Raw genomic sequence first — 27,942 nt, 5'->3', positions numbered from 1 at the left:
AGTCATGAATCGAATTGAGCACAGGGTGTTTTAATCGATTTCAAGGCATATTTCAGTGGACATCCACACTTGCAAAAGATCAGCTGGGCTAAAGAACATACTTCCTCACAGCACAAGGACAGTCACAACCTGTACCATAAAGTGCAAACAATTTTCAATCCTACTGTCCAACAGACAACACCATGATAACTAACTTACCGCCACATTTTTTCGTAAATTGGATGTTGATGTTTCAAAAGCCGAAAGCTCCGTTTTGCTGGGCAGGCACATGTTGCACTGCATTATCACATTGTTCCCTTTTGTGTATTTTAAAACAAATAATTCTTCCAAATATGGCCAAGGGTTTTTCTGGCTTTCGTCTCCAGAATATGTTTCCTCTTCAGGCCTTTCCTCATCCATACTCCCTAAATTGTGATTAGCAACTGCCATCTTCCGAAGCACAGCACTGGATTATGAGACAATACAAAAGGTAAATGCAAGGCAGGGCCACATTAAATTTTTCACCATTGATATATATTTTTTTGTTTTGTTTGTTTTACTCAGTAACGGGGGGGGGGGGGGGGGGGGGGGGGGTTTAAATGTAGCAAAGTAAAACTACTTAGGTTAAAATTTACTCGAGTAAAAGTAAAAATTACATATTTCAAAAACTACTCAGAAAATTACAAATTACTCATAAAAAGTACTCAATTACAGTAATTTGAGTAAATGTAATTCATTACTTTCCACCCCTGGTCCTCAGCTAGCTCCTATAAACCTGATGCATTTTAGTACCTTTACAATTATTAATAATGCTCTACCTTATTTTGATCCATCAGGCAGCATGGTGTTTCATTATCGTAATAGAATTGATGAGTATTGCATTAACATCTTAAAGGAATAGTACAACCAAAACATGATTAGCCTTCATTTTCTACTCACCCCCATGCTGAACAACACTCTGGAGTACTTTTTTGATATCTCAAAGGCATCTGGAGATCTGGGAGGCTTCTTGCTGTCTGCTGACATTCAAATAATGGAGGTCTATGGTGCCCGAGGCAGAAAGGTCCATAAAAGTCCACAAAAAATGTGTCAATATTCCTCCATACTGCTCGTCCAATGTATTCCAAGTGTCCTGAGTGGGTAGCGTCCATAATTTACTCGAAACGAAGTCATTTAGAATGTTTTTAGAGCATAAACAGTAGTGTATAGGATTTCCTAAAAGCGCGCGCCTGCGAGTTCACGAGCCTACGGAAACTGCGGCAGACCAAACCAGATGAAAGTGCGCATTCAGCGTCTGCTCTTGATAAGGCAAGCGTAGAAGAAGAAATGTGCTGTTTATCTGTGCAAAGAAAAAAACAACGAAAGAAAAATGTCTGAGGACTTCAGTGTTGAGGAAGAGCATGAGTTCTTTGCCGAGCTGAATGCGCACTTTCATCTGGTTTGGTCTGCTGCGGTTTCCGTAGGCTCGTGAACTCGCAGGCGCTCGCTTTTAGGAAATCCTATACACTACTGTTTATGCTCTAAAAACATTCTAAATGACTTTGTTTCGAGTAAATTATGGACGCTACCCACTCAGGACACTTGGAATACATTGGACGAGCAGTATGGAGGAATATTGACACGTTTTTTGTGGACTTTTATGGACCTTTCTGTCTCGGGCACCATAGACCACCATTATTTGAATGTCAGCAGACAGCAAGAAGCCTCCCAGATCTCCAGATGCATTTGAGATATCAAAAAAGTACTCCAGAGTGTTGTTCAGCATGAGGGTGAGTAGAAAATGAAGGCTAATCATGTTTTGGGTGTACTATTCCTTTAAGTATTAAATATGTATTTTATGTATTTATTACTGTTTCCAAGGCTGCACTTTAAAATTATGAAATTGTCTAGAGCTGTTCTAAACGAAATTTATTTTTGCTTACACTCGTGTATACAAAATTACAAAATAAATCTGTCTAAGTCTAATTAAATATGTATGGTGTATGAATTAGAGACACTCAAATTTTATCAAACAAGACTGAAAGGAAACTGGGCTGCAGAATTTAATGCATGGCACTTGCCATTGACATCGTTCAAAATATTGCATGAAAGCAGTCGTCTGGGACTGCCATTCAGCACACATAAAAACCGGGCTGATGATCTTGATCCGGCATATTGTGCAACTTTTTCCAGTAAAATAAGTTTAAATAGTGAGAAAATTAGAGAAAAAAATGAGAAAAAGAGGTTTGAATACATTTGCAAGGTACTTAATATCTATGCTATTTGTTTGTGGTAGCAGGTGAATAAACCCTAAGAAAAGAGAGCAAATAGTGGTGCAATTAAATATGCATTGATTTTCTGTGAGCAAAGGCTGAGGCTGAAAAGATAAACATGAGGGAGGCCTGGGTAGGGAAGAATTAATACAATCACCAGGGTCACTGCTTTGTGTTTGGCTTTATTAAAAGAAAACATCAACTGTAATCATTTAAAGAAAGTACAACTAAACTGTTAAGAAACATAAAGAATCTAACTGTCCTATGGTGTTCTTTCTCACAATCAATTATTAAGCATGTGATATTTTCTGGGGTGGTAAGAGAAAGAAAAGATATTCTGTACATCGTGCATATATACATGTGACAAAACAACTCTACCAGCAGCTCTGGTTTCCTCTCATGTAGGTCACACCACCGTTTTTAACCTTGAAGAGGTTCACTTGTGTGAAGCATATATGCACGGACACAAAAGGATATTGATGTCAGCAAAAACATGACCGAACTGCAGGGGATTTTCCTTCACTGGCTCTGGCTGCTGCGTTTAAAACACTCTCGCAGCGTCGCTAAAATATCTTGTAGAAGAGCATTTCTGTTCTCCTTTGACACCTAGACAGAAAAGAAAAGACCAATAAGCTTAGTCTGAACAAAAGGAAAAAATAATGTTTCACAAATGTCTATCGGGAGATTAGACAGTTCACTCACACTGCAAAAAAATGTAATCGAAAATTATTTTTTTCTTAAAAATATGGGATTTTTTTTTCTTGAATTGAGGAGCTAAGTGAGACGCTTTGGCAATGGAACAAGAAATTTTACATAAAAAAAAATAATTGCATTGTCTTATTTCAAGTGCATATGATTTAATTATTATTTTAGGTGTAAATATACTCATTCCAATGACATATCTTCTTATTTACGCACTTAAATTAAAGATAAATGCACTTAATTAAAATTTTTTTGTACTTATTTCCAGATGTTTTTTCTGTGTAATATTCTTAAATGACATCAACTTTCAAAATGTTTTTAGGTGACATGTTAGCACATGCTTAGTTACTATGTTATGATCTTCAAAGGTCTGTTAGAGCACATTGAAGAGCTTGAGCTTTCATTACTCTTTTGGGTTTTTCTGCGTTGATGAAAAAAAAGATATCTTTGGCAGACAAAGTAATACTATAGTACCAAACAAAATACACCAAAATAAATGTGTGCTGTGCAGTATAATGAATAACAGATGCTTTTTCTTTTTTGGAAGAAGCAGGAGAGTTGGTCAAAGTTGATAGGGGGCTGAGGGGACCTAAATACAGGACGAACACCTGAGTGAGTCTAGGATGGAGAGCAAGACCAGAGAAAGACAGAGAAAATTGTCTAGTCAAAACCCAGCACTAAATCCAACTGGGATTCTGTTGCCTGTTTATGTTCACAGATGTTATTTCCATCCATTTTCTGTCACTCTTTATCCCAGCTGGGGTCGCAAGGGGTGCTGGTGCCTATCTCCAGCTGTCTACGAGCGAGAGGCGGGGTCCACCCTGGACAGGTAACCAGTCCATCGCAGGGCAACACAGAGACAAACGGGACAAACAACCCTTCACGCAGACACTCACAGCTAAGGAGAATTTAGAGAAGCCAATTAACCAAACAGTCCTGTTTTGTTTTTTGGATTGTGTGAGGAAGCCGGAGTACCTGGAGAGAACCCACGCATGCACAGGGAGAACATGAGAACATGCAAACTCCATGCAGAAAGACCCCAAGCCGGGTATCAAACCCAAAACCTTCTTGCTGCAAGGCAGCAGTGCTACTGCGACACTGGGCAGCCCCTACGATGTTTTTATTATCTATTCTAAATTATCATTTCTAATGCAAAAACATAAGAAACCAAAAAAACAAATGATTATCTTCTGCTTCACAGCTACCCACTACTTCAAGTTGGATTAATCAATATGAAAATCATTGATGATTGTGTTTTAACATGACAATGTGGCACACCTTAAGAGGTAGGAAGGTCTTTGTGAGGCATCATTCTCCTATAAACTAATCTCGGGTTTTCTGTTCCAACTAAATCTCTCTGCTGCCTCATAGCATTATTTGGTTTAACACAATGTCTATAGAAATACAGTGAGTACTTTGCATGACAATGTCTATAAATGAGTCCTCCACTTCAAATCATTCTGACTGTTTCTGTTTGAGATGCCCCTTTGTTGCCGAATCAGTCATGCATGATGTAGCTTTAATCCTGCTGTTGCTGCTAGGAGAGATAATGCCTGGTTGACCCCTCTGCCCTCCTAACACTAAGGGGATACACTATAAACACTGTTATTGTGAGACAAAAGTTTAAACCTTGACCCAAATATCTTGTTTCATTTGTGTTTTTAAGCAACAAAGTGCAGCAACAGTTTTACTTACAGTGAAAACCTTGACATCTGGTCTGCTTCGGACCTCCTCGACCAGACCGAGCGGTTTCCCTTTGGGAACTGGGATGGTGCCCAGGATGGTGCAAGATGAGCTGTCTAAAGTCTGCCTCACCGCTCTGATGAAGGACTGACTGAAAAGCTCCATTTTGCCGATCTCGTCGATGATGAACACCTTCCTGCTGCCTCCACCTGCTGTTCCTGCCTGCAGATAAAGCATTATTATTGTTTCTAAAACCAGGTTACAGTCGCGAGCCCTTACAAAACTGGTAAAAAAAAAAAAAAAATGGTAAAGACCAGGAAAATTGCAACAAATTCCACTTTCCATCAAAATTAATTAATTACAGTTACCAAAAACCGGTACAACCTAAAAATCTACAAACTGGGAAACTAAATTTTAAAGTATCCATGCAAAGCATTCAAACCCTCTGAGCCTTTTAACATTTAATTTTACCCTTTAATTAATTTGATTGAATGTTTAAGGGATAGAATAAAAGAGTGCAGACTTGTTATCAAATAATTAAATAAAAACATATAGAGTTCCACATGAATGTTTATTCAACCCCCACAATAATTTTTAGAACCGCATTTTACTGCAATATTAGCTGAAGATGGAGGGTCTCCATAAACAGGCTCTTTTTAATGTCTTGCCAAAATTTCTCAATAATATTTTGGGTCTTGACTAGAACTGAAACACATAGATATGACTTGATAGAAAGCAATTTATTGTAGCTTTAGCAGCATTAAATTGGAACTCTATAGAGAGAATGTTGTTTCAAAATAGATTAGTGGCTTTAATGCTGGATTTGTAACCAAATAAAAATATGATGAAATTAAGAATAGAAAATAAAAATATTTTTAAAACTCTGATATTTCCGAATTCAAAAACGTTACCTATCCGTACAAACTAGTCATGTACACAAATCCCATGAAACCAACATACAATGTTTTTTGAGACACATTATATGCTTTCAGAGAGTTACCAGTTTTGTGTGAACATGGTGCGTTTAAATGCTGGTGAAAAGCTGGGTCATCTCAGTAGGTTCTACTTTTTATTATTCTATGGTTGCTGCTTTACATCCATTTGTGATCTGTCAAAATATGCGAGGAGTATGTAGGGAGGGAGAGACAGCAGGTTTTTGGATTGTTTTGTATATTATGTTATTACGTATATTATAGCAAACTCATTTTAATGTAATTAAAAGTCTTTTTCATATATTTAATATTTTTTTGTCAAAATTTAGTAAATTTTTCTTCAATAGCTTTCAGGTCGTGTGGTTTTGAGTCAGTGGATCTCATAACTTGGAAGCCATTAAATAAAAATACAACTTTTTTATCTTAAAAATCGTTAGAAATATGAAAAAAACTTTTCCTAATTTACGTAATGTAGTAGCACAATTCACAACTGGTTTTGTTAAAGTTGGTCACAACTTAAAGTGTTAAACAACCATAAATAGGTTCCTTGTCACAGACAAGGAACCTATTTATGATTGTTTGGTTTAGAAATGTATTGACAGTCGTAAGTGAACCACCGCTCCTGATAAGAGCGGCAACAGAAAGCAGCCGGCCGAAGTCTGAGATCCTGAACCGCAACAACCATGAGATAGGTGCAGCTAACTCCGCGGAGCTTGAATATCTAAAATCCAATTTCCAACATATTTCATCACGGTCGCCCACAACAGTCTCCTTCTCTTCTTCTTGCCTCTCAGTTTGAATGCCTGTTTTGGTGGCCACCTAGTTGCAGTTTCTTTTAACCCAGTAATTGTTTTTGTACAGCTCGCAAATTCTTGTAAATAAACAACCATAGTATACCGACAAGAAGATGTAGTTGTATGTCTTTTAATTAAGGGGGCCTGAGGTATCCCATTTTCCAAACAAACAAAAAAAAAAAACGCTAGACTCTAAACAGAAATCAGATGACCCAGCTTTTCACCAGCATTTAAACGCACCATGCACTCCCGAATCTCTGAAAGTGTGAAATGTGTTTCAAAAAACTTTGTGTATTTGTATTCAGATTCGTGTGCAACTAATTTTGCTTATATGTTTCATGTTATTTCAGTAGATAATTTTTATGTTTTTTAATTCATAGGAACCTTTTCAAATTATATCGATACATATTGAATAATATCAGATTTGTGTGTTTTTTATTTAGTATTCTCATGTTATTTACAAATTTAAAAAAAATAAAAATACAAATCCAGCATTACAGAAACAAATCTGTTTTGAAACAAAATTCTCTCCTTAGGACTCTCTCACTGTTCTCAGAGACTGCTTGCTCTTCAGCATCATATATCCTTCCTTAAACAGTGACCTGCATTCTAAGCATAACCCCAGCACGATGTTTCAAGGTGACTCTGGTTTAAAGTTTTTATAACGTTGCTAAAGTGTTCCATTCTGACCTTATGTGGCAAGTTTGCTTTGTCAGCAACATGACTAGCGTAAAAGCTGCTTTCCTATAGCCATTCTTTCAAACAGGCTTTATCCCTGATCTATTCAACAGAGCCAAGGACTATTAATGCACCGCTATATACACTTATACAGTGTTAACGCTGAACTCTTGGCTCCTTCTTTGATTATTTCTTAATGGATAGATATGTCTTTGTAGGTTTTGGCCACTCTTTGTTTCCTAACATGTGATGTTAGAAGCTTGGAATATTGTTTTATGACCTAGCAATGCTTTAAACATCCCTACAACCCGTTCTTACACTGTCGCTGTGTTTTGTGTTTTATAACAGACCTCCAAAGCCTTCAAATCTGCAATTATGGTAAGATTAAACTACTGCTGGATAATTATGTACTAACCAAGAAAATCCATGTATTTTTTTCATTTATATCATAAGATGTGTATCACATCTTTTAGTATTTTTTTAAATAAAACATTTAGCAAAGCTGGTATAATTTTATCATCACTTCACAATATGCCCCACTGCAATGGTCTCTTGCATAAGAGCGCTTAATGGACAGTGTTTGTGTGTTAAATGTTAAATATTCCAATAGTGAAACTTCAAATGTTCCAATTAAAACATATATATCTTAGGGATGTTTATGAGTTTCTCATGTTTGCATAACGTGACTGCATATAGAGCACAAAGCAGATGAAAGTGAGCCAAGAGACGCCATGCCACAGACACCTTCCATGTGTAGGCGTGACTTCAGGCTCACTTTACATGCAGGATTAATCACGGTCAGTGACAGCCAGACGGCACCAGCAACACTAAAAATGTCACTGTGGAATTTATGTGCTTGCTAGCTTCCAATTATTCCATCAGTTTTGAAGGAAATCAAAGGTTTAATGAATTATAAGTGATGGAAGTAGGAGGGTCTAATTTAAAGGATGAGTTTAAAAGGCATGAGCTGCAGTCTTACATCTCTGAAGAGGGGAAGGGCCAGGTTTTCAAATGAAGGCAAATCAACCACATACTGTCCCACCATGTATTCCCGTCTGCCATGCAAGGTTCCAGGACCTTCTCTGCAAGATAAAATACAGCATGGGCGAGTCAAAACTAGGGGATGAAAGAAGGCAGGTAGCTTGATATGGATGCTGTGGGCGAGACCTTCACCTGATTCTGGACAGGTGGCCCCTCTCTCCTGCAAGTGTGACAACATCAAAGCCGACCCTTCTGCCTCCTTCCCTGACCTCTTCTGTGTAAAATCCTTCTACTCCCACTCCTGATGACACTAAAGCTTCACAGACTTTTTGGACCAGAGTGGTTTTCCCAACACCTGTAAGGAAACGACAGACAATTTAAAAATAATGAGAGTATTCTACAAGAGGTGCATGGTCTTACAGTGCCTTTATTATTTCTACATTTTGTACTGTCCCAATCACAATCTGGAATATTATTAGGGCTGAAACAATTAATCATATTAATCGTGATAAAGACTTAGACTTTATTTTCATTTTTTACACAGAGTGTACCGTATATAAAAAGAAATTTCGTTCAGTACAGCTCTAAAGATATTTCCATTTTTTAAGTGCAGCAGTGATCAAATGTAAAAATAAGACTGTATATGATGTACAGTTTCCAACATTCAAGGTTTTTTTTTATTTTTTATTTTGAGTTTTTTTTTTTTAGGGATACATTTTGGTTCAAATGCAGGAAATTGCAGGAAACTGCATCTAAGAAATACAAAAGTAATCCATTAAATGGACCATATGGTGATGGTTTAAAGTATAATATCCTCGCCTCAAATTATCTTAAAATGTACTTTTATTGAACAACAGCTACAGAAAAGAGAACCTTTAATTTTCAATGGAGCACTTCACTGAAAGCTGCTGCTGCCACAGTGCATGCTGTTCAATAGTTGTTGCCACCTTCCTTTTTGTGCTTTCTCCAGCATCGTGCAGCTTTGTCGTCACGCCCATAAAACAAATCTCTGCGTTGTGATTGGCCAGCCAGTTCTAAGGCCTGGGGCATTGATCGAGGCTAGACCAAACGCGCAGGAAAAAATGATTTCGGCCGCTGATGGCTGGGGCTAGTTTACTAGGCTATGATTTTATATAAAATTGCAAAGTCAGATCTACTGAATTGTAAAACTGGACTAAAATTATGAGATTAAAACTATTTTTATTTCAAACAAAAATATGGCAAATAAAATCCATGAACAACTGGCGTAAAAAGGCACATAATTAATACATTTTTACATTATAGGGGAAGGAAAAGAAATGAAACATTTAAAACATTTGGCGACATACTAACTTGTGTAATTAGTAAGTAGTTGTGTAAATATATCAACCGTGTTTAATTGCTTTTAATTTCAAAATGATGCGCTACATAAAATAATCCCCTTAAAAAGGTTTGTTGTTGTGAAGAAACAACATATGAATAATCTCTCTAGTGAGATAAATGTTTTGCAATAGATATAGAAAAAAGACAGTTGTTATGAGGTATGTCATTTTAATTTGTATCTTATCTCATCTGGACTAGGATAATTCACTTTGTAAATTATTAGAGATTTTAAACAATCTAGTACTTGAGTAAATATGAATTCAATAATGTAGCAGCCAGCTTAAATTATGTGGAGACTGAGTGTAGGATTACATTAAATGGTTTGTTTTCTCTTTACCTGGTGTTTTTTTAGTCCCAGTTTTAGTCCATGTTTTGCTCACAAGATAAATAATTGTTGCTCAGTCTAGTTTAATAATCTCCTATTGGAATTTAGGAGTAATTAAACCAACACAAATATTTTAACTCTTAAAGCTTTCAGGTTTGTCTCTCAAACCCATGGGAGGTCCACAAAAAGAAAAAGAAGCATTGCATTTTATTTTTCAAAAGAACAGCCACCCAAGAAAAGAGCAGCCGCACACAGAGAGGATGTGCAGAATAACTCATTTATCCTGGATTCATATAGGAGAAACCACAGGGATGTTCTTCTTTTATTATTATTCATCTTATTCATTTATCTTTATGTTGGTCCACTGATTATGTTTAAAAACTTAATTTCCATTATATCTTCCAAATGAAACATCCAGAGAAGTGCTGTCTCCTGCCATGGTGAGCTTTTAGAAAATCTACAGCCTCCTGGAAGGTCTGAATGGTTTAGCTGTTTTGTCAATTGTAAGAAAAACTAATAAAATAATGATTGAAGCTTTTTAATCCTTAGCATATAACCAAATATTCATACACAGTGTAGTTTGCAATGGTTTCGACTGCACTGGTTCCTGCATCAGTGCCAGTAATCCAGTAATAACTTATTAGTTCCCCATTGTTTAGTTTGCTTGAACTGCAGAGAATAATTTATGAACAAAGTTGTGAAATTCTTAGTATTAAATATATTTAAGATGTAAGTATTTTAGTAGGGCCCATTACTCCTGAATGTAGAAAATAATGTATAATGTGAGAAAAATATTCCACAGAACTACAAACCACATAATGTTAGTCAGTAACGTTTACTGTTTTATAAAAAAATCCACATTTAGCATCTTTGTTTCAGTTAAATCCTCTAAAAACCTCCAATCTTTAGCTGCAACTATCCTCATCTCACCCTGACAGGTGAGATGAGCATCCTGTCGCCACTTAGAATATGTGTGTCGATTAGGCTTTTTGTTAATAAAAATGTTGATATACTTTTCACTGAGCTGACATTTCAGTAATATAAATGGTTTCTTTTGTCGGTCTAATCTGATATTCCAATTGTCGTGTTTTTAATCAGCTGGTAGCGGAAAATGATCATAATTAACAAACAGATATCAGAAACTGTCAGTGTGGGTGTCATGAATCTATATGTGTGTTTTTGGTGTTTTTATTTACCTGGAGGTCCGGTCAGAAACACGTGTTTGAACATCCCAGCTGTCTATGTACAGGACAGCGGCTACAGACGCACTTCCGTAAACACAGGGTTAACGCATGCGCATTGCACCTTTAACTTTAATCGCTGAATATTTTACAATAAGCGATAAAATGGAGTCAAAGTTTTTATAATATTTCAGCAGAATTTACTCTTTCTAAAGTATTGCTTACAAAGAAATCGCAAGGTATCATTTATAAGAGATTAAAGTCAAAATTCTGGGGAAAAAAAGAAAGAATTCTGACTTTTTTCCCATATTAAACTGAAATAATATTTAAAAATCAGTTAACTTTTTCTTTTTTTTTCAGTGGCCCTAATCCTCTTCCGTACTCTTTGGATGATCTTCTTTCTTAAGCCTTTATAGGGCACTCCGTGAATTACTTTGAAAATCAAAATTTTAAGCCAAGAGTGTTATTGGAATCCAGGACAAGACCTTATTTTGGGACCGCCCCAAAATAAGTGGCAGCCCCTTATTTTGGTTACTTTGTTACTTTGTAACATTAAAAAAAATATGAATATTTTGATGGCATAAATTAATGTCAACGTAATGACAAGAACCGCCAAGTTTCCCGAATATATTAAGAAAAAAACAACAAAAGTGCTTCTATAAGAAATTCATGAAAAACACTCTGAGAGTGAAAGAAACACATTTTTTGGTACAACACAACCTTAGAGGGCTCATCTAATTGGTCAAATGCCAAAATAAGATCTACAGCCATGTAGCTCCTCCAACATGGGAATTGGCTCAGTGCTAGTCTTCCTTGGTGCGTCTTTCCTGGACGGAACCTCTTTTGGAGCTAGTTAATAGTTATCTTTTGTATTTCTGCTTCTTTTTCTATGTCTGCTTCTGTCTCCTTGAACCCCAGTCGCCCTCAGCAGATGGCCGCTGACACTGAGCATGGTTCTGTTGGAGGTTTCTTCCTGTTAAAAGGGAGTTTTCCTCTCCACTGTTACCACATGCATGCATGTTGTGAGTGATTGCTGAAGAGTCCATGAGCCAGTGAAATCAGTTGTTTCCCTTAGATAGAAAATTTGAGCCAATGTGACTGTATGATCTACTTGAATTGTCCCTGAACCAAAATATAAAATATTCACTATCCTCTTCATTAAAAGAGATTTTTTTTTTGTCCAGGGAGACAGCAACAGAATGGATAATATCTGGCTCAGCACTCTGAGCCAGCCTTGCTCAGTTTTCAAAAGCTGCTCTTAACTTTTTTTTTTTTTTTTATGTTCGGTCTCAGTTTCATCCAGATTTGGTCCAATTTGGCACTTCATAACAGGGTTAATGCATGCGCATTCAGTTTAAACCCCTTAAGTTTTTAATAAAATCAAAATCACCCACTATATGCAAGTTTTTAAAGCATTTAAAGAGAAAGTAAAAATTTATATATATATTTTTATCTATTTTATTTTACTTATGTAGGAATCATACGTTATCATTAATAGTGGGAAATTCATTTCTACATTAAGACGAGTTTATTTGTCAAACTACACTTTTAAATGATACACATCAGTATCTTTCTATAAGAATGGAGATATAAAAGCAGTTTTTTTTTACAAAAGGTTCAGCTGTAAAAATATTGCATAATATAAAGAAAATCAAATAGAAATACTGCTATTTTGTATGCTGTTAAGATGCACGCAAACATGTTGGAGACATATTTATATTAAAGTTATCTGCATTATGTTGTCTGGTGGAAGCAAAAACTCTCACTTTTTGTTAAAAAAAGAACTCTGCAGATGATTAAATTTCTTATATAATTTTGTAATAAATAAGCAAAAGATGCAAAAATAGTCGCAAAACTTGTCTTTATTAAAATATTGGTTTTGTGAAGCATAACAATGTATTTTCCTCATTTAGGCATATCAGTATTCTCTACATTGTGTATCCTGGAAGCTTGCTGGCTACCAGTTCAGAGATGTGCTGGTATCCTTTTCTAAAATCCAGTGATCCAAGCTCATCCTCCAATTCTTCATCTTCAAGAGAGGATATCGATTCAGCAGGAAGTCCTCTTAAAAGGTTTTGGTTCCTGGGTAATTTTTCCTTTTCACTTCTTGGTATTGAAACACTCTCTGAACTAGAGCTTTGCTCAATTTTTTCACTTTCTTGTTTTCTAAAGCAAACAATTTCTGAGGAAGATGGCCTCTTCATGTCATCATCATCATCCGTGTCGGAAGAAAAGCTGGGTGCTGAGGAGCGGGTGCGTGGTTGGATGATGTGCGTACCCATCAGATCTCTGTTGGGGGATTTAAGGGTTTTGGAAAGAACAGGGCGGAGAGCTGCTCTCTTCTGGAAACCATCTGATCTTGAATCAGAGGTGTTGGAATCAGGGCTGCTGAGAGTTTTTGTAGTCCTGCCTGTTGATGGTGCAGGGCTTTTATCAGATTTAGGGGAGGAAGCATTGCTAGATTCAAGACTGTCAAAGTCATCTGCATAGTTTGCTTCATTTTCAATATTACTGCTCTCTGCAGACTCTGGACTGTTGCTCCTGGCGTTTTTTCTCTTTGTGAGATCAGGGGCCAGAGCTCTGAATTTCACCCTTTCAGATTGAGAGTCTGACTGATCAGACTCACTTTGATGCTTGTATGCGTCTTTGCTCAGAGGAGCTCTGTCACCATGCAGTCTGGGAATGTGGATGGAAATACATTTGGGCTCTTTCTGTGGAGGAAAGTATTCTGAAACCGTTTGTTCATGACTTTCTGGAATGATCTGCTGTGTTTCTGGTTTCAGAGTGACAGTTTCTGTTAGAGCAGTGTCAACGCATCCACTTTGCACCACTGTCCTGAGGTTTTTATCTAAGTCATAACCCCGATTTATCGGAAATCCTCTGTCTTTGGACTTCAAAGTTGCGAGTCTTGACCTTTTCTTTTCTTCAGCATTTCTTGTTTGCATGGCACTTTTCTTCAACTCTACACATTCATGATGGTTCGCTTTGCGAGGAGAAATTTGCTTTAGCCTTAAATGAAATGTTTTGGTTGTTCCATATTTGAGCTTCTTCATTTGAGATTTCCTGGAGCTTAAAGTCTGTTTTTGGTGGTCTTGCATCTTTACAGGGTTCGGCGTAGAGCAATTTCTTGGGGGAGGTAAAGGATTTAAGTGGGTGTCAGAGAGCTGTGTAGTTTTATGCTGGGGATGAGTTAGTGGTGAATTTCCATACTTTTCTGAAGCTGGCCCTGTAACTGGAGCTGGATTGGGATGAATGGTTAACTGTGAAAGTTCAGAAACAAGTGCGCTTAAAAGTGGGAGCTGCTGCAGGGCTTCCCTGAGAATATTTGTGGTCACCCCGCTTGCCTCTTGGCTGCTTGATGTTTTTGTAGTTTGCATTATCTCCTGGTGTACGTCTTTAGAAGCTGAAACTTTCTTTCTATCCTCCTCAATATCACAGAATGCATCTTCAAATGGAAAAGCTTCTGATTCCATATTTAGCAATCTGTTATCCGGCTCTGAATGTCCACTTTCTGTGTGTGTAGCACTACTGTAGTAAAGATGAGGGGGGCAGAAAACAGTTAAATCCTCCTCAAATGTGTTTTTAGTTTGGCTTTCGGCACAATCACCCTCCCTACTCTCTTCTAACAGTGTGTGGCAATCTCCTGCATCATTGCTTTTGATGCTAAATTCGGACTCGTTCCGTCTGGGAGAACACATGCTATAAGGGTTGCATTTCTCCTTGGAAAGTTCTTGGTTTTTACCTCCAGGGGTGCTGGTGCTTTCTACCCCCCTCCCCTCTGTGATGTGTGGAAGTAAAGTTGCTCCTAGACACCCCAGCTTATAACTCAGGGATATTGTTCCAATCCTCTCCCCAGTGAGGTTGCATATAGCAGCGACTCCCTTTCCGCTGTGAGCAGAGGGACCGGAAAGCAGCTTGATTCTGTCCATCGCTTCAGCCAGAGATACCAGAGAGGAGCCAACCAATCTGGGGCTCTGCTCCTCAGTTACATCCAGCACCATGGCATACAGAGGGCTGCTAGACAGATGGACGTGCAGAGAGTCCAGGTTCATTTTGAATAAACAAGACTTGCCTCTGTTAAAGAGGAACACCTGCTGTTCATCCCGCTGCTTTTGCGCAGACTGTTTACAGCCTAGACTCGTTGATGGGCGCTGATAGATTAGCAGTGTAGGGAAATCCAGTAGCCGCACTCCAACTGCGAGACTGTCTGTAACTTTGTAATCACTCTTGAGTCGGATATGATCCACCAGCAGCTCAAATGAAAACAGGTTTTCCGCTGACATCATTGAAACAACTATTTTACAACAATATCAAGGCGCTAATGCCACCGAGCAGGGGGCTAATCCGCTAGCTTCATGAAAGAGCTTCCGACGGCTCCATGGAAACCGGTCGAAGAAATATTACGTCGTCACAGGGCAGGGATATCTGGGAAATGTAGTTGAGAGTAAATAAACCGTCTTCTCTTCAACATACCTTTTTGAAATAAATATACAACATTAAATTACAAAGTTGGTGCCTTTTAAAAAATAAAATAATTAGAAGTCTGCAAATTTTTTTTGTTTCTTTGTTAAGATGTAGGCCATACTTAATTTCTTAGACTCAGACAGATTTACTTGTCATTTTGTTGACACAAGTGTAAAACAAAAAGAAATTTCGTTTAGAAAAGCTTTCTGGACAATTTCATTTTTTCTATTAAAGTGTAGAATTGAAAAATTGTAATAATAATAATATTATATATATATAATTTACAGTTCTAACATTTCAGTTTTTTTTATTTATCATGATAAAAAAATAATAAATAGAATAAAATACAATACAATAACCCATTTTACAAAACATGTGTACATTTAATGTGCACATTAAAGTAGAGTTTTTGTCTAACTATTTTTTATTTGAATTCAGCTCTCAGTTCTTTCAGAGCATATCCTAAGCATCTCAACAACAGAGTTTACATATACAATTCAAAAAAGCTGGGCTTCTCAGAGAACCATTACTCAGAATTACAGATTCAAATTAACACATATCTGTTGTTTTATTATTGAACAGAGAATCAGACTGCAGAGCTTCTAGAGATCTGGAAAATTATTTTTCCTTGCATCTTTATATTGGTAGACAGGATCATAAATCTGTTTTTAAGCAGAGAAGAGACACAATTAGGGAGAGCTGCCCATTTAAAGGTGAAACAGATTTACTGGGATATGCAACATGCACTAAATTTATCTCCAACTTTACGAGAAAAAATACGGTGTGCTATAATAAAATTCAACATATTTTTTTTTTTTTTTGGATTTCAGCAAGATTGAGTCAGACTCACAGGACACAGACTGACAATTAAAATATAAGAAACCTGCAAGAATCAAAGCACAGTGTATAAATGATTTTTGAAATATAAGGTTCAATATATAGACTTTGACTGTCAATGACATATGGTACACATTTCTAAATTTGATTTTGCTGCCTGTGAAGGAGGATAATCACAGATGCAGCTTAAAGGGAAGCCGTGCATGAATGGATGGATGAATTGAATACTAGGGATGTATGATATATTGATGTTGGCATTGGTATCAACTGGTTTTCATCAATTTTTATATATTAATGTTTTTGAGACGGTTATAAATAATGCACTAAAGGCAAGCATCTGTCTATAACTATAAATATCAGTGTATTGTGGTACTCTTGTGCTCTCAACAATAAGAAAGCATTCAATTAATATATGTTTGAGCTCATTTTTGCAACATATAAACCCTATTGAACGCGTTTGGGTTGAGTAGCTGTAGGTCCATCAGCCCCCACCCTTAGAGCGTTCCCACCAACTTTTATCACCAAGTTACACCCTTGCAACTTTTGACCTGGTTATATTAGTTTACTCTGGTCATAAATGTTCTCCAGGTCTCTGTATTAGCGGACTTGATAAGATGCTGAAAATCAATGATCCCTTACTTTTTTGCTTTGTGACTGGTACCTAAGCTTTTGGACAAACTGGCAGTTATTTACCGCTCCTTTACCATTTCTTGCACCTTTATGAAAACTAAATCATCTAATGAAATGTAACTTTAACACTTGATGACTCACTGTGAGTATGTTATTATTTTTAAGATGTTCAGATTTATTTCTGTCTGAAAAAGTATGGTTTCTTACAGATCGGTTTCTTAAGACTTTAGCACCCGGAAGCTTTAAGAGACTTCTATTAAGGCTCTGTATTTTCTTATTCTGTTTTGCAACTCTATGCCTAAATAGTTTTTTTCACTGAGGCCATATATCTACCTATTAGTTACTGATTACTGTCTATAGACAATGCTGTATATTTTTGCACTTTTTTTTGTGGCTGATACCTTTTGGCTATGAAAGGATTTTTGTCCTTTATAAAATCCCTGCAAATAAATGATACAAATGAGCAAATATAAGATTATAGTAGGGAAGCTGAACCTTTTTTTCCGCTGTTCATATTCACTATAATGTTAGATTTGAAGATGAAATATCTTCGTGAACTGCCACAAAAACAACCTTTAAGCAGTTTTAAACACGCTCTGATTTGAACCTATGTGTCTTCATTAAAAAAGTTTTAATTACTATTATTTTAATTGGTCTGATTAAATGGCCCAACCCTAAATTTAGAGCTTTTATCAGCTGTAAATGGTGGAAAAAATCATAAAAAACAGGAATATGACTTGAGAACACCAGTTTGTGTATCATAAATCTATTTGTTCACTTACAGCAGTGATGACTTATGAATTTAGTTACTAAAAAACATGATATTTTCTATAATCTTCCAAGTTACTGAATATGACTCATTAAATGTAGAGGATCTTGTTCTATTTGAATTTATAGTGCTTTGTTTTAACATCATCATTGTAAATTAATCCTACATCAAATTCTTATGAATTTAATGAAAAACATATTTTCTATAATGTTCCAAGTTACTGAATATGACTCTTTAAATGTAGAGGATCTTGTTCTGTTTTGATTATCCTTGTAAATTAATCCTGCATCAAATTCTGCTGAAAGCAAAGGTAAAACAAAACAAGTAACAAATAATAAAAAATAAAAAAAAAGAAATCAGGAATATTTTGTATTTTCAGTTTATTCGGTTAGGTGGAGCAACTTTCCTTTTCACCAGATGGTGACACTGTGGAGCTTAGACCAAACCAGACACTCAAGGCAACCTCACTTTGTTTGCATTATGGCCTCAATTATTTGCATTTAGTCTAAACTGTGACATTAGTCTCCATCAATATTAGCCTACATAACTGTAGAATAATAACACAGAGGACGTCAGAGTGAGTTTTTCACAGCGTGGATGTGGGCGGAGTCTCCCCCCCTCCTCTTTGCATGTTGTCATCGTGGAGATAGGTGCTTGAGTGGATGGATATCGCAATGGTCCGTGTTCCTTCAGTCTGGAGGCTGGGACTGAAAGTGGGAGATGTTGGAGCTCTTCTGGTTTGATCTCTAGCATAACTAACCCGCATTAGAAGCTGGATAGGACGCTGTAAGGTAAGCCCTTATTCTACCTCTCAACCCTCCAGTTAAATGGGAAAAAGTGGATCTCTGGAGGTGAAAGTAAGGAAGCGGACAGGGTGCAGACTGCTGTAACGGTGGACACAAAGGATAAAGTTGCTCTGAGATGCTGAAGATACTTTAGTCTAAAAAAGTTTGATAAGAAGCGGAAGTCATATTTAAACTTTATTTGTAACTTGTAGCCTATTAAAGAGCATGCCTTTTGTTCAGTCAAACTTGATCTGTTTGTTTATTGCCGCACATGGAAGACTTGCAGAGTTAAAGCAAATTATTTGAATTTTACGCCTGGAAAATATTTATTTATTTATTTTGTTATAATAAAGGTTTACATTTAATAAAGAAAAAAAAGCCAAAAGAGTGCGTGCGCGTGCCTGCGCGCTACACAGCATCATTTCTTAATCTGAACGGTAGGGGGCGACAAAGCTGTCATTCTCAGCCTTATGTTTTAATGAAGCCAACTCTGCAGCCCGATTGACAGATGTTGTGTTTAATTCTAGTGTGATATTCATTGTTTTTAGATATGAATTCTCATGCAGTCGGAATGTTGTTGTCCCGTGTGGTTATTGTATTTCTTTCTTTATTTTTTGCTTGTATATTCAGACAAAGAACACTTTCCCCTAACGTCACTGTTGTTTGGGTTCTCCATAAATATTAACAGACAGTCTGCATGTAAACATCATATACAATCCTGCTTTACAGCTGGGTCCTCCTGCAGCCCATTCATCTCTAACTCCCTGCACAGAGTTCCCCTCTGGGAGTTTCAGTCAAATACTGTTTGTCTTCCAGCTCCATATCCTTTGCTGTCTTCCTGCAGGAAGTTTTGCCTCTGAAAAAAAAAGAAAAAAAGAAAGAAATATTCCCAATAAAAGTGCAGTCTCTCCAGTAGGATGAAAGCTGATGACTGGAACTAGTTTTAATCCAAGATTTTACTCCTTAATTAGATTTTTTTTTATGGATTTATTCTTGGAGTGTTAAGATCAGTGTGAGAGCTATATTTTCACAGGGCTTAATGTCTGGGAAAGATTAAATTTTTTTGTTGGGCTGTGCTGAGTTAAGTATTGGCACAGGAGTGTTTTAATATCGCTAAAGCCTCTCTGTAGCCTGGAATAGCATTCAACATTTCTTTTCCTTTGACTCTAGTAATGGACTGGCTGAATTCCAGCTACCGCAAGTTTGCTTCTCAGGGAGGCAATATTTCAAATGACTGTTAACCTAAATGGCTCTAAGTACATCTGTAGTGAGGTGTGAAAAAAATCAGTTGTTACTGGGACTGAAACTTTACCCACATAATTCAAATCATTGTACTTGATCCCATTCTTTTAAACTGGGATTGAGGAGCCTGTGCTTTTGTTGCAGCACTCAAATGGATCTAAGAATAGTAGGGATGAGAATCAGATGCTTGTAGGAATACCAGAGGAATATTATGTTGTTACAGTTGCTCTGTTGCTATGTTTTCTTAAGGTGCATCTGAGAAATAAGCCAAAATAAGAAAAAGATATTTAATTCATTCTATAATATGGATATGTTTTCAATGAGAAATATAAATAGAAACATCCTACTCATAGATAAATAAAGACTATTTAATCACATTTTTAGCTGAATAGTGCCATCAAAAATGATTTGGATACAAGAGATTGACTGGTTTAGATGTTATTTAGAGAGGGGTTTTGGGAGAAAAAAGGGAGTATTGATATGAGTCATATAATAACTCCCACAATGCAAGCTCACTAAACCCCAGCAAACAGTTGGGTTCAATGAGCCTCACTCTTATGGGTTCGCTGAACTCAAGTCTCCATAACAACCAACATGCCAATTGATTGGTTGTGAAGAGGGCTAAAGGAAGTTTTTTTTTTTCCTCCTACATCACCAATGCAAAAATTTGGAGTTTTCTAATAAAAAAAAAAAAAAAGCACTTTTGTTTAAAGAGACATCAATTGGATTTTTGCGGCACACATGTTGGGATTTGGTAAAACACATTATGGTCACTTTAATGCCCCTTTCCCACTGGCCAAGAAACCCGTTTAAACCCGCGAACAATCAGCTTTGAGTGGCAGCGGGAAAGGCTCACTGAACCGGGTCAAACGAGTCAATTGGCGGTTGACACGCAAATTTACGTGATACCATTGAATGTAACATTCAGCCAAAACAACTCTTCTTACATTTGATTAACATGGAGCAACGCTGGTAAGAAGGATTTGGATGGACAAAACAGCAAAACAATAAAGCACAATGACATTTCTGATTTCTGTCGCACTGATGACATCATCAACGCTAACCCAGTGTGATGGCGTCACCAGACACGCAAAAGTGGGGGGACAGATGCAAAGCAGCTTGCCAGTGAGGGGGTTAGACCCAGCTTTTTCCGTTAATAGGAAGCGAGCCAAAAGCCTATTGTTAGTGGGTTGACCTATGTTTAAAAACCCACATTAAGCCGTTATTTTCAGTGGGATGGAAGCTTTAGGTACAGTGTTGGACCTGTGATGCTAAGGGCCTTTTTCTCTTTCAAAAACTTGAAAATAATACAAAATTTCATAGAAAGATCTGTTGGACCTCTTATGGAAAATGAGCTGTTATCGGGTCTTTCAGTAGGATAAGGATCAGAAATTTTTGGTTTGATTAACACCGATGTTGGTTATCCCACATAAATCTTTCTCCCTCATGCTCATCTCAGTTCCCTGACCTAGATCCTATAAAAAAACAAATTTAGGGTAATCTTAAGACGAGTCCATAAGGGAGGGACCAGAACTCTGTACAATCTAGATTACAAAGAAATATCATCCCCATTCATTTCTTGCGAAATAGAGAAGTCTAAGTGCTTTATTACAAGCAAAAGGGAGTTTTTTTTTTCTTCTACGGAAAATTGAGGATTTTAAGTCATATCTGACTGAACAATATGGCATAAAAATCTATCTATATGGCTTTTTTTCAGTTAATAGTTTTTTTTTTCCTCCCTTAAGTTTCATAATAAAACATGACAAATGACATACAGTACTTTCACAAACTCGCTATTATTTCAATCATCCCTCTGGGAGGTGACCTTAATTTAAAGGCCAATGAAATTCAAGCTGTAAAGCAAGCTTGTAAAACAATCATGTTTCACAACAAGCAATAAATATATAACCCACTAAATGTTTGAAGCTAGGGGCAATACACTGTGAGCTTGTTTATCCGTTTGGAGTAGACGTCTAAGAATTGATGTCATTGTGAGCTATGGAAGCACAAGGAGTGCATCTGTTGAAAAAAAATAATTAATCATTAAAAAAACAATTACTCACCCAGCCCTAAAAGCATGGGTGTCAATAATTATTCCAGCAGCGAAAAAGGCATTTTTTTTTTTTATATCTTACCAGATATGCCAATAAACATAGTATACAGTCTGGACTTTTTCTTCCACAGTGGATCCACAGGGATAAAATGTGTACGAAAGACAAAAGTTTCTTTATCGAGGAAGAAAAAAAGGCAGTCTCAGGAAGCCCATCTGTGTGGCTGGTGGCAGCATGCTCCTCGACACAGGCTTGCTCAGCAGCCTCAATAATGGCAGTGAGGTGGTGAGGTCTTTGAGTCTTTCCCTGAATAGAGATTTTATGCATTATGCCTGTAGCAGGGTGCACAGAAGAAATATGTTTTTCATCTTTTTCTAACAACAGATTTTGCATTATAAACCAGACAATGGTTGATTGGAGCAGACAGGTATGTCTTTAGAAATTAATAATATGCGCAGGGTGTTCTGAGCTGAACAATAAGCCACCTGTCAGGTTTAGACGAGAAACGGCTTCCCAGGACAAGCCTGCAGGCCATATCCAGTTGTTATCATTGCTGAGCTGCTTAGGGTGTCTTCTGGTCTGTGGCCTTGGAGACGCCCTGCTTGAGTTACAGCTTCTATCTTTGGTTTGGGAGGAAGAAATTGTTGTGAAATGTGTTGCCACTCTACACAGCTTACTTAAGCTGATGCCTGATTTTATTGTTCAGGCTGTTCATGTGGTCTTCCCTCCTGTTTCTCAAGGTTCTTTCCTACTGCTATGATGACTAGTTTTGATTAGTACAACATTTTGAAAAGCTATAAAGGTTTGGGGTTCAGACCACAGAGTTGTTGCATTTTTTTATTTCACAATATACCAGAGAAACCTGCTAGAGCATGTGGCAGGCGGATTTCTGACAGATCCCACATCCTGTGCATGTGACAAGGATAAGGGAAACCTGGTCTGGTGTGTGCCAGCTGACTGGCTACAGCCACATTAGACCACCCTCACCAGACAGTTTTTCCTCTGGTCATTTTATCAGCCTTTGTTTTGATTGCTGTCTGGATTTATGAGGGAATTTAAGCCCATGAATCCCTGTTAGGGGAAGCAAGGATGAAGTCATGAAGGCGTTTTTTTTTCAGACTGATATCCTGGGGAGTGTTTACGAGATATTTGAGTGATTTTGTTAGCTATGAATGTGCAGCATTCTGATTCCAGATTAGTTTTTGTTCAATCTGTAAAGATTATTTGCTTTTTTTGTTTTGTTTTTAGTGTGCATGTATTGTTACTCAAGATCATGCATATATAATCATGTACCTGAATAAATCCAAGGAAGACCAAATGATCCCTCCCCCTCTGGTACCATCTATTCTCTCATTACACCATAGACCCAAAAGAGATGTTACAGCCTGTGGTGCGTTTCTTGGGAATCAGTGTTCAGTTCTATTGTGCCTCACTGCTTGTTTAGTAATTTGTGTTTTAGATTCCCTGTGTTTGTTAAAGATGTGTTCGAGCAAATCCAGTGGAGCAGGAACAGATGGACGATGCATTTAAAAAGCATAACACTACTGGTGCTTTACATGGTATTTGGGGAAGTCTCTTCAGCATCTGTTTGCTGTTCTTGTTTTCATTTTAGCAGTGTGCGCTTCTTTAAAAGAATCCTTGTTTTTGTTTATGCCTCCTTTTTTTTTTTGTTCCACTTCACTCTCTTCTGTTGTCTATTGATCATTGAATTTCAAAGATATCAACTGATTGTGAGCTGCTGAATAAAGAGGACGATGTGTTTATTTAAATCAAATATGCATCAACTTACTTCTGCTAAAAATGGACAACTAATATAAAAAAAATCAGTTTAACATGTAGGTGTAAAAAAGAAAAGATTTACATATGTGTGCACAAGTGTTGTCAATGCACTTTTCATTTCAAGAATATAAGTATACCAAATATTGATTTGACAATATCTTATCGCTCCACCTTTTGAAAGTTCTCAGAATCTCTCTGACTAGGGAAAGATCCCTTATGGTGAAGCCATTCTTTTTCTGTCTTGGACCTACGCTTTGGAAGTGTGGCACATAAATACAAAAACCCCTCTTCAACAGACAACTGAAAATGTCTTCTCAAAACTGATTTGTGTTCATAAATTAATTTGTCTCGAAGAATAAAATGTGGTGTAATCTGCAGAAAGGTTCCTGCAAGGCAGTTACCTTATTTAATTGTTGCACCAAAGTTCAGCAGACATTCCCCCTGCTAAACATAGCTAATGCCTTTCCTGACAGATATTCATTTTCATAGAAATTTAGGTAATGTCACTATTTCCCATTATTTTCTTATTTTAATGAGGACTTCTTTTCTCTATATTTAGATTCTTTCTGCACTATTCTTCTGACTTCTTCTTCTTCTTATACCTTTGGATTTAGATACTCTCTGCAAACTATGGTTTTAGCTAAACAACTTCATTTGGTTATTGTTTCTAAAATCCCACAATACATACTTGACTTAGACACTAGATATGTTTGAACATGTAAGCCAAGGAATAGGGCTTAACAGTTAATTGCAATTTTACAAAACACAATATTTGGTATTGCAGAGGCACACAGCTCAACTCAAGGGTAAAAGACTGACTTCGTCACTCCACCCTTCAGGTAGTGCTAACACACTTTGAGTGGGTTTGCTGCCACACAGAAGGGAAGATAGAGTTGCAGGTAATGCATTGATGAATGCATGAGCTAGAAGTATAAGCTTTTTGATGCAGAAGTGACATAAAGTCCTGTGACAATGGATACTAAACAATTACGTTTTTTATGAAGTTGTGAAAATAAAAAAACCCTGAAGTAATATATCTACATGCTTTTACTTAGTAGATTGATGATCAAAATAATCTAGCAATTTAAAGAGGCTATTCTGATTTTTGGTTAAATAGTTCAGAGCTGCTCAATAAGTCTTTTTCTTATGTTTTTGAATAAAATAGCACTTCAGAAAAGTATTGGTTTAAGCTTAAAATAAATCCTTGTTATATTTGTTTTCTACATTGGAATTATACAGCATCTTACCACAGACTAGTTTTTTAATGTCACATTGTTATTATTATTTTTAATCTCACTTGTAATATTTTTTAAATCATTTACTGTGAAAATAACAACAGAGAAAATGAGGAAATATGGTTATATTTGTTTTAATGCTGATCTAAAATCCTATGAATCCCCCTTGTAGCGTGGCACAGTGGACAACATGCACTGGATGCATTGGGCAATATGTTTGTGTTTTGTTTCATGAAAACATCATGATATCCAAGTTAAGCCAGTTTAAACCTTAGTGTTTAATATGACCTATTGACTCAACACTATTTTTCTAGGCTAAGCTGCACATGACCGACAGAAGGAGCTAAATATGATCCTCTTTATGTTCCTGTGATTTACAGATGAGGTCTGGAAACTAAACAGATCTGTAACTGTATTTTGGTGACACTGTAGAGTTAAAAACACAACCCTTGTTGTCCTTTTACTTCACAACTGAAGAGCAGAATTGTTAAAGATATTGCAAAATTAAAATATGAAGGTTATAAATACCATATTTGTTTTCTTTATAGTTAAATCTACCAGAGCTAAGCAGTACATTACCTTGACTGATGAAATGTGGTGGGAAGGATCACTCACTGTATCTCCATGGTAATAATGTAACAATACCCCCTTAAATACATCATCTTAATACATTCTAAGGTATCCGCTAGCCGGGCAGATTGGAAAAATGTCTCTCTCTCAAAGATGAATTATGTCTGCACCCTTGGCTCCCCTAGGAACTCATTAGTGTCTGTATCTGGAATGTTGGGAAAAAGGCCTCTGAAAGTTGCTGACCCACCCCACGTGTTTTGTCTACATGTCTGTCAGTGCGGCACAATGAAGGGAATGAGAGTTGGCCGGTCATTAACCTCATGGCCAATGAGTCCAAGGACCAGCGGTGACCCACGGGGTTAACTCAGTCTGTGTTCCCCTCAGCTGCCCACTCTGTTGGCATTACTGACCTCTGTGGCCCGCCGCTGGCCTCCAATAGGAGATAAGTAGGGATTTGGTTCAGTGCCGATGTGCATACCTCCTTCCTACTGTAGCGAGAAAGAAAGAGCCTGTTTAAATAGATGGACTGATGATGGGCTGCGTGCCATTATGCCCTCAGTGGACACTGGCCAAAACATCTACTGAAGAGCATTATGACTACCTGCATGGTAGTCATTGAATGGATAAAACCAACCAGCTATAATACCAACATAGGAGACTGGTTCTGTACTTCAGAAACTATGTGGTTCAAAATGTGCTTATCAACTAGGTCTGAAACAAAAAATCAGCTTAATCAATCATTGAAATAATGGTAAACTAATTTAGTAATCTATTAATTGTTAACTGGAGTATACAACCCACTTAAAGTAGTAATTATATCTGTCAATATGCTCTATCCAGAATTCGTCAAGTGGTTTGATTTAGTAAAACATTTTCTTATTCATTCAGCTGTTCTTCAAACAAAGGAACCTTTGGCTATCCTATTATTAATTGAAAAAAAATAATCAACAGATTAAATGATTTGCAAAATAATCATTAGTTGCAGCCCTATTATCAACCATGCAATGCAAGGAAAATATTTTGTGGAGATGCTGGCTAAAGCTGGTAAGAGCTTAAAAAAGACATCTATCGACATGAGATGGCCCCTCGGGGAAGCCATAACTGCAAACATGAAATATAAAAAAACTGAAAATGGACTTGGGGACATTCATTGTAATTTTTAAGGTCATGTCTTCTGATATGATCAAACTAGACTTTAGGTTTTGACTCGAAGACAAATGTTGCAGTGCATAAGAAGAAAAAACAAGACCCTACGCATCTGTATGCATAGCTTTTACTGCTTTAAAGTCACTTAAAGGGAAGGTTGATCATGTGTTTTCAAAATATACACCACCTTAAAACAGAGGATCGCCAGGCAACATTAGCTTCAATACAATTTTAAGTCAAAAGTAAAAGAAAAGGTAAGGGAAACTTCGTCCCCAGGTTGTCAGAATTATCCAAATATCCGTGGGATGAGTTATCTCAGTGTTGCAAGCACACCAACTTGTTTCCAATGGAGGATAATTGTAATTAACAACTCAAATGGAGCAGAGCTGTGACAGATGCAGATCCTTAATGTGGTGTTTGTGGGTGAGTCTTTGAGGCATTGCTGCTGGGCACATTACCCTTCACTTAAACTCTCCAGCATGCTGCATTGCTCCCACCATACTGTTCAACTGAAATTTAGTTTGGTGAAGATAAGATAAAACTGTTGGGGTTCTCTTTATGTTATTGATGTAACTGATATAAGTTGGTCTTTTTTTTATGAACATAAGTTTCAGAATTTCTTCTGAAGGCATCAAGCTCAAATGAGATGTGTATCATGCCTTGAGTGTTTGCGTCAATTGAAACATTTCATTTGTTTTACCACTGTTTTTGTAAGCGGTCATGTTTTGCTTTGTTCCTACAGCGAACTCTGCAGGATTTGTCGGTATCAGCCTTTTTCACAGGAAGGAACTTTCTCCCAAACAGACATTTATCAATTGTGAGAAAGTGTCTGTTTTTCTTTGTTGGTTCCTTTCATGTTGCCAGCTCACTGACGTGAGACAAATGAGAGAGTCTAGCTCGGGCCTGTAGTCTGTCATTGTCTATGGTGAGCTATTCTGGGTTGTGGTATATAAATCACATGATAATGAATTTAGTTGTCCTAGGAGGCTCCCTCACTATAACAGGTCACTCACTTTGTTTTTGTTGTGTTTTTTCTTCTTCTCTGGATTTCAAAGTGACGTGATCCAATTTCATTTTCACATTTGATTAATTATTTGGTCTTTTGAAATTCACAAATGCATAGTTCACAATACAAGTTAATTAGGCAGTGCTGATATAATACTGTGTAACTTGTTTTTTTTTATTATTGTTTACAAATAATCAAGCTCAATATGCTATTTTTGTCAAAGCATATTATTTTAATATATATATTATTAAATGCATGTATTAATGTGTATAATTGAAAAATTCTTGAAATCACCTCAATTTTTTCTTATAGTTTGAAAAACAAAACATTTATTAAACTAAGAAAACATTGAATTAACTTAAAAGATTAAATTTTTATGGTCCCTGAAGCTTAGTTTAAAATAATACAGCAATAATTACTTTAAATGTTGGCTGTTATTATTTATGTAAAAAAATATAATACGTTTACCTGGACTAGACATAGATAAAAAAAATAATAATATGTGAAATCAGTATGACTGCATATAAAATTCTTACAACCTAAAACAAACCAATCTGAC

The 27,942-nt window shown here is 36.8% G+C and overlaps 3 protein-coding genes across 6 annotated transcripts in view; 1 reads left to right on the top strand and 2 right to left on the bottom strand.

The window, feature by feature from the left end:
- Nucleotides 1-2,393: 2,393 nt before the first annotated feature.
- ntpcr (nucleoside-triphosphatase, cancer-related) lies at nt 2,394-10,980 on the bottom strand. Its single transcript, XM_038294726.1, has 5 exons — nt 10,885-10,980; nt 8,194-8,356; nt 8,000-8,102; nt 4,629-4,838; nt 2,394-2,837 (listed from the first exon to the last, which is right to left on the bottom strand). The coding sequence occupies exons 1-5, from the start codon at nt 10,916-10,918 to the stop codon at nt 2,751-2,753; spliced, it is 597 nt and encodes a 198-aa protein (XP_038150654.1). The 5' UTR covers nt 10,919-10,980; the 3' UTR covers nt 2,394-2,750.
- A 1,740-nt stretch (nt 10,981-12,720) lies between these two features.
- map10 (microtubule associated protein 10) lies at nt 12,721-15,250 on the bottom strand. The gene has a single exon (XM_038294727.1). The coding sequence runs from the start codon at nt 15,153-15,155 to the stop codon at nt 12,798-12,800; it is 2,358 nt and encodes a 785-aa protein (XP_038150655.1). The 5' UTR covers nt 15,156-15,250; the 3' UTR covers nt 12,721-12,797.
- Nucleotides 15,251-18,194: 2,944 nt separating this feature from the next.
- LOC119789674 (signal-induced proliferation-associated 1-like protein 2) overlaps nt 18,195-27,942 on the top strand; it is a 139,967-nt gene continuing 130,219 nt past the window's right edge. For 3 of the 4 annotated variants that reach the window (XM_038294675.1, XM_038294680.1, XM_038294678.1), the window contains exon 1: nt 18,195-18,360. The gene's annotated coding sequence lies outside the window, so the exon portion shown is untranslated. The remainder of the gene's footprint in view (nt 18,361-27,942) is intronic. The other variant, XM_038294679.1, reaches the window with a different exon arrangement.

This window comes from Cyprinodon tularosa, unplaced genomic scaffold (genome assembly GCF_016077235.1).
Source record: "Cyprinodon tularosa strain WSP-4 unplaced genomic scaffold, ASM1607723v1 ctg343, whole genome shotgun sequence".
NCBI lineage: Eukaryota > Metazoa > Chordata > Actinopteri > Cyprinodontiformes > Cyprinodontidae > Cyprinodon > Cyprinodon tularosa.
The sequence above is the reverse complement of the archived record's forward strand: the minus strand, read 5'-3'. Positions and strand labels throughout refer to the sequence as shown.

Coding starts and splice junctions, on each gene's coding strand:
- map10 (XM_038294727.1), bottom strand. CDS start 15,155: ATGATGTCAGCGGAAAACCTGTTTTCATTTGAGCTGCTGGTGGATCAT.
- ntpcr (XM_038294726.1), bottom strand. CDS start 10,918: ATGTTCAAACACGTGTTTCTGACCGGACCTCCAG. Junction 4,839..7,999: donor CCCTTCCCCTCTTCAGAGAT/GTAAGACTGCAG, acceptor CTTTATCTGCAG/GCAGGAACAGCAGGTGGAGG. Junction 2,838..4,628: donor CAGATGTCAAGGTTTTCACT/GTAAGTAAAACT, acceptor TTTTCTGTCTAG/GTGTCAAAGGAGAACAGAAA.